Source organism: Miscanthus floridulus, chromosome 13 (assembly GCF_019320115.1).
Source record: "Miscanthus floridulus cultivar M001 chromosome 13, ASM1932011v1, whole genome shotgun sequence".
NCBI lineage: Eukaryota > Viridiplantae > Streptophyta > Magnoliopsida > Poales > Poaceae > Miscanthus > Miscanthus floridulus.
The window spans coordinates 4,007,411-4,014,102 of record NC_089592.1 but is presented as its reverse complement, the minus strand read 5'-3'; the positions used below and the strand labels follow the sequence as shown (position 1 = coordinate 4,014,102).

The 6,692-nt window shown below is 44.2% G+C and overlaps 1 protein-coding gene across 1 annotated transcript; it reads right to left on the bottom strand.

Moving 5' to 3' along the window:
- Positions 1-888: 888 nt before the first annotated feature.
- Positions 889-1,620, bottom strand: LOC136499297 (putative glycine-rich cell wall structural protein 1). Its single transcript, XM_066495006.1, has one exon. The coding sequence runs from the start codon at positions 1,618-1,620 to the stop codon at positions 889-891; it is 732 nt and encodes a 243-aa protein (XP_066351103.1).
- Positions 1,621-6,692: the final 5,072 nt, after the last annotated feature.

Sequence of the window (6,692 nt, the reverse complement as noted above, 5' to 3'; positions counted from 1 at the left end):
CGGCCTAGCCATGGGTTTCCACCCATGGATTCACTTTGATGCTCTGACTTGTCTGGTTTTCTTCATTGGATAGAGCTCATGCTTAATGGACCAACACATCATTGCGCTTGCTATATTTCTGCATGTGGATTGCCCATAGGCTTAGTGCTGCAGTGTCGTGTAGTTGTTAGTTCATTGTTACCTTCTTTCTTGATGCGATGGTCGTTGTGTGCCACAGGCTACTTGGTGTATAGTGGCATAAAATTGGTGTATAGTGGCAAAACAAAGAAAAGGAAAAAACGCAGTACAGGAATTCATAACAAGAGATGCAAAATATGTGCCTGACGATTGACGCGTCGTCGGTCTGTGTCCTGATGCTCGTTGTTCGCCTTTAATTTGCCTCGTGAGGTAGCTACGATCCAAAATCAAGTCAAGTCAATTGGTCATTTCATACTTCTTTTTTATGTTATCAGCATTACACATTTTCAGTATAGCTATGTACTCTATCTCCCATAATAACTGTATATATTATTTTCTTATAGTCAAACTTTTAAAATTTTGACTAAATTTATAGAAAGTATTTAATCTAATGGTACTATCACTACTGGAAACTCGAATTGTTCTGTGGGTGACGAATTTTTCTGTGAGTTTTTTTTGTACGGTTTTTCTGTGGGTTTTAAAATATCCCGACAGAAAAATACGAAAACTCACAGAATAATTGTATCATTTTTCTATGCGTGACAATACACACACTGAAAAAATCAGCACCCACAGAAAAATTAAATTTATTCTGTCGGTTCTTTAAAAACGCACAGAAAAAATATATACACGCACAGAAAAAAATATTATTATTCTGTCGGTTATTTTAAAACTCACAGCGCACGGAACAAAAACGAAGAAGTCCTAACCCTAACCTATCGCGGACTCGCCCGCTCGGCTCCTCACGCACGCACGCTCCCCTCCCTCCCCTTCTTCTTTCCCGCCGCACCCTCCCCTCCCCTCCCCAGCCCCCCACACTCCCCTCCCCTCCTCCCGCACCCGCACCCGCCCATCCTCCGCCGGATCCCGCCCCTCCCCTCCCTCCCCTTCTTCCACGGTGCCGCCGGTGCCGCCCCCTCCCTCTCCCCCCTCCCCTACCTTCTTTCCGTTCCCCGGCGCGGCCCCTCCCCTCCCGCTCCCCTCCGGCGAGATCCGACGGCCGATGCCGCCCCCTCCCTCTCCCCCCTCCCCTACCTTCTTCCCCAGCGCGGCCCCTCCCCTCCTGCTCCCCACCGGCGAGATCCGGCGGCCGGTGCCGCCCCCTCCTTCTCCCCCCCTACCTTCTTCCCCAGCGCGGCCCCTCCCCTTCCACTCCCCACCAGCGAGATCCGGTGGCCGGTGCCGCCCCCTCCCTCTCCCCCCTCCCCTGCCTTCTTCCCCGGCGCGGCCCCTCCCCTCCAGCTTCTCGTTCCCTGGCGCGGTCCCTCCCCTCCCGCTCCCCACCGGCGAGATCCGGCGCGGCCGGTGCCGCCCCCTCCCTCTGCCCCCCTCCCCTACCTTCTTCCCCGGCGCGGCCCCTCCCCTCCCGCTCCCCACCGGCGAGATCTGGCGGCCGGTGCCACCCCCTCCCTCTCCCCTTTCCCTACCTTCTTCCCCGGCCATTTGGTTATGTGTATTCATAACAAATCTGATCTAATCCCATGTGTATGTTGTAGGATGTGGATTGAATTTTGTTAATATAACTAGTACTGATTTTTTTACCAGAGCAATACATGTTGAAAAATCCGATCTAATCCCATGTGTATGCTTAAGCATGTCACTGTTGTTCTGTGGTTCTGTGTGAAATAATTTCTGTAGGCAACAGATAGAGCACACTATGTGATTGTAGTCAACAAAGATGGTATTGGTGAACCCAGCCAGACATACTAGGCATTCAGGGAATTTGCCAATATGAGATGACCCAAATGATTTAAGTGAATAGCTCTATCTTGAGTTGGTAGTTGCTATCAGACACTATCTTGAGTTGGTAGCATCTGAATTGCCCACTGGTGTTGCAGTCAGATTACCCCAGGAGTCTTCTGCGGCAGATTACTCCATGTGTCTGATTCTTTGGGGACTTTCAGATGCTCATAAGACTCCATCTTATCTTTCTCACCCCAACTGGATTCTGCATTAGACTTGGCATTTGGTCTTCCAATTCCATCTCCAGCATTCCAAGCAAAGCCTCCCCAATCAGTGGAATTGTCCTGCACCTTAGCATGCACTTCCCATGAATTATCTTGATCTGCTGGCTTTGCAGCCGCTCCACCTCCACTACTCCAGCCTCCCCAATCAGTGGAATTGTCCGGCACCTTAGCATGCACTTCCCATGAATTATCTTGATCTGCTGGCTTTGCAGCAGCTCCAACTCCACTACCCCAGCCTCCCCAGTCACCAGAATCATTCGTAGCACTAGCATTTTGTTCCCAACTTGAGTTCATTGTTGTGCCATTTTCTCATGAGATGCCTTTCTGAATATTTTGCTCTCCAACTTAAGTATTATACAACACCTCAGAATATCTAATTAACCCAATCAAACTAGAATAGACACTGATCCTAAACAAGGCAAGATCTACCAATCCCCAGAAGTCCTTGGGTGGGGAATAAATGTCCCTGTGGTGTTGCTGCAGTCAAAACTGTTGACTTAACCATTAATATTAAAACATGCTTGGTTGACAAACCTGCACAACTTTGATAAATATGATGGTATATAATTACTTGAGATATTTGACATGCAAGGTAGCTTATGCTAAAGTTACCCTTCTGTGCAGAATCCATCTTGGACAACCAGCTACTGTTAAAGTTGCAGCCAACTTGATTAGGTTGCTAGCTTATCAGAACAAGGTATGTTCCATAGCATTCCAGCACAGACTGTTAAAACATTCTTTTACTTTCCAGTTACCTTTATGCCCATCTTGATCATGAATGGAAAGAGGGAATGAGCCAGGAAGAGGCAGAGGTATGTCGCCAAGTTCCTTCTTACTTAGATCCTGGAATTGAGATACTCTCTAGTGTAGTAGTATGATTGAATGTTATTATAATTGTGTAAAGCGAATAGACTACAACTAGCCTCAATGTTCCTAATATGTTTCTATTGTTCATATATACATAAATTTGTGATGAAGGTAGTTTCCCTTGCTATGGCCATGATGGTGCTAGTGGAGGGGTTGTCCGTACAGTTACTGTAAGTTCTCTCTATTTTTGTGCAAATTTTCATGCTCAGTTCCCTCCAGAAACTGAAATGTAGCAATCACCTAAACTAGTTGGGTGTCATGGATTGTCTTATGTTGGTTTTGGCACTTATATCTAGCATGATGCTTTTGATAGCTTTCGGAGTGAAACTCAATCAGCTGTAACTGAAAATCGTAACTTTTGATCATTTAACTTCTTATGTGGTGCTGTACATTCTTTTGTCAATTAATAAAATGGATTGTAGTTTAAAAAATGATTGTACCAAAATGAATTAGAACAAAGGTACAAGATCAATTGGAATGCGCCTTATCTCAATGCTGCTAGACTCCATGTTGTTTACCCTTCTGTTACTTGATTCATTCACTTGCTTACCACATCCACTCAGTGAATTCTATCTATTTGCTCAGTTTTTATTTTCTTGAGGTTTACCTTGTAAAAAAATATGTTCAGTCTGCAAGAATGCAGTGACCTGCAATCTGTGTTTGTGTTTTGCCTATACTTATCTCTTACTGTCATTTCCTATGCTTGTGTTCTCTTGGCTTAAACCTTTTTTTAGTTCAAAATAAACTCAATTTGGTTGCACCGCAGATAAATGCCGATGGCCTGAAGAGGAACTTTTATCCTGGCGACAAGCTACCCCTGTGGCACGACGAGCTGGAGCCCCATAACTCTTTGCTTGATATTCTTGCTGCTGGGAACCCTGATCCCATGGTACAGTGAATTTGCCCTCCACTTCCTTTGTGAACTTTTCACTGGTTGAACAAGAAAAATAGTTTAGTTTCTTTTTTGATATTCATATTTGTGAATTCATTGTAGTATTCATGTTGAAAATGTAGATGACCAGATATCATATCTGTATATATGATATATGTGCTGATAGATCAGACTGATTCTATTTTTGACATAAGTGTTGACTCCATTTATGATGAACTACTGATTTATGTATTATTTGAATGAAACCTTGTTGGTCATGCACAGAAATTACTGTATGGAAAATATATATTTTAATACATTGTTGCTACTGTTTTAAAATAATTTTTTTTGTGTGTTTAACTCTTTTTTCCTGTGAGGCTGGCTACACAGAAATATTTTTTTTAATCTGAGCGAAATGAGTTTTTCTGTGAGTTCACCTGGTCCGACAGAAAAATAAACATGTGTTTTTCTGTGTGTTTATTTCTTTTTTCCATGTGGATTAACACACAGGAAAATTAGTTTTAATCTGGGCGAACACAATTTTTCTGTGCGTGTAAGATCCACAGAAAAATTGTTTCTGACGGTGAACCCACAAAAAAATTTGATTTTTCTGTCATTATATTTCTGTGGGTATTTTTCTGAGGGTACACCGTCAGAAAAATATTTTTCTAACGGTATTCGTATTTTTCTGTGTGTTTTCGCACACACAGAAAAAAACGAGATTCCAGTAGTGTATGCGCATCATACACATTAGTATATATTTTTATATAAAAAACTTGACTTTTAGGAAAATGGGACGTGTACCTCTGTCCCTAAATAAGTGCACATCCTGGCAATTAAACATTTTAGAATTTGACCAAGTACATATATAAAAAAGTACTCATATTTTTTATGATGTGTAACAAGTAGTGAAATATAATTTTATAATAAATTTGTTTGGAGACAACTATATATATTTGGTAATTAAAACTTAAAACTATGTATTTGGCTCCTTAGAAAATGAGATGTGTACTTATTTTATGACATAGGAGCAGTTATTTTGAGACTGGGAGAGACCGGAGTAAGTAGCAAGCAGCCCAAAGAACACGGCTTAAGTATTCTAGCCGCCTCTAGCTAGTCTTCTCGCTGTACACTCTCCTCCGGTGTTCGTTCTGGAAGTGTTGTAACCGTAGCCCTGGTTATTTTTTTGCTGCACTTACACAAACATATATAGGGTTTGCTCGAGACACATGCTGGCGAGTCGTTGCTCCACCTCTATCCGCTCTATGTACAAGGGGTGCCCGCGAGTCGTTGCTCGTTGCGAGAAAGATAAGAAAATTCAGAATGAACCGTTTTTCTGTGTAACCCAACTCCACAAAACTTGAATTTAGTGGAGGACTCCTTGAGGTGCTCCAATAAATTAGTGGATCTAGAGATAGATCCATGGTTTTGGTGGAGCATATCTACGGTGGAGCTGCTACATCTAAAAGTGTTTGACTAAAAAAAATGAATCTCAATCTGTCTTTCGTGGATCTGGAGCTGGTGGAGCATGCCAAATAGGCTCTTAAACTAATGAAGTGATTCAAAAGCCAGAAGCGATGGATTGGATGGTTTATACTAGTATGGAAACAATTTTCAGTGGAGCCACCTGTATACAGCGATGGCGCGGTCAAATTAAAATTCCTGTCGCCAGTGCAGTACGTAGAGGGTCGGTCCCATTGGTATTTGGTAAAATGTCTTCCATCACTAGAATATCTTGTGATAGTCGGTCAACTACCGTCACTAGAAATATCTATTTCCATCTAGAGGCCGGTGACATAACAACACCACTAGAAAGATCACCACAGGTGACGTGCGTATCGATCACAATAAACTCATGGCATAGACCCCATTTGGTATGTTTAGTAACTCATTTAGTGTCATTCCTAAAAAGACTCATTTAGTGTCGGCATTAGTACCATGCATATATTTCTAGGTTTTGCACTTAGATCTTGCTAGCAAAGGGTTCACTGTGGATCATTTTGTTGGATTTTTATATTATATTCCCTGGATGTTTGCGTGTTCCATACAAAATCAAACATAACTCACTATACCACAGCCAATTATTAGTCATTAATATTATGTTTTAGCGACCGCGCTACGGATTGGCTATGGTACAGTGACTACTCCGCCTTGGGCATGCGCATGCGAGCAGGGTACTGGGGTCCAAACCGCAATGACGCGTCGATCCATCGTCGTCTCGTCCTCTGTCGTGATGCTCGTTGTGTCGTGCTCCCTCCGTCCCATTGAGTTTGTCGTTTGAAAACCGTGTCCCCCTCACAATCCCGGTTCCCGAGCGACAAACTCAATGGGACGGAGGAAGTAGGCCATTGCCTCGTCAGCTAGCTACGATCCAAACGCGAGTCAAGTCAATTGGTCTCCCGGCCTGCAAGTCAAGCAGACGAGCCCGAACAAGACGACTGCTAGCTTCCAACACTGCAGCTGCCACTGCCACATGGAGGTCCTCCTCCTCGTCTCCCAGCCCGGCGCATGGCTCCGCCTTGGGCATGCGCATGCGAGCAGGGTACTGGGATCCAAACCGCAATGACGCGTCGATCCATCGTCGTCTCGTCCTCTGTCGTGATGCTCGTTGTCGTAGGCCATTGCCTCGTCAGCTAGCTACGATCCAAACGCGAGTCAAGTCAATTGGTCTCCCGGCCTGCAAGTCAAGCAGACGAGCCCGAACAAGACGACTGCTAGCTTCCAACACTGCAGCTGCCACTGCCACTGCCACATGGAGGTCCTCCTCGTCGTCTCCCAGCCCGGCGCATGGTACGGGGTGTATTGCATGT

Coding starts and splice junctions, on each gene's coding strand:
- LOC136499297 (XM_066495006.1), bottom strand. CDS start 1,620: ATGGCCGGGGAAGAAGGTAGGGAAAGGGGAGAGGGAGGGGGTGGCACC.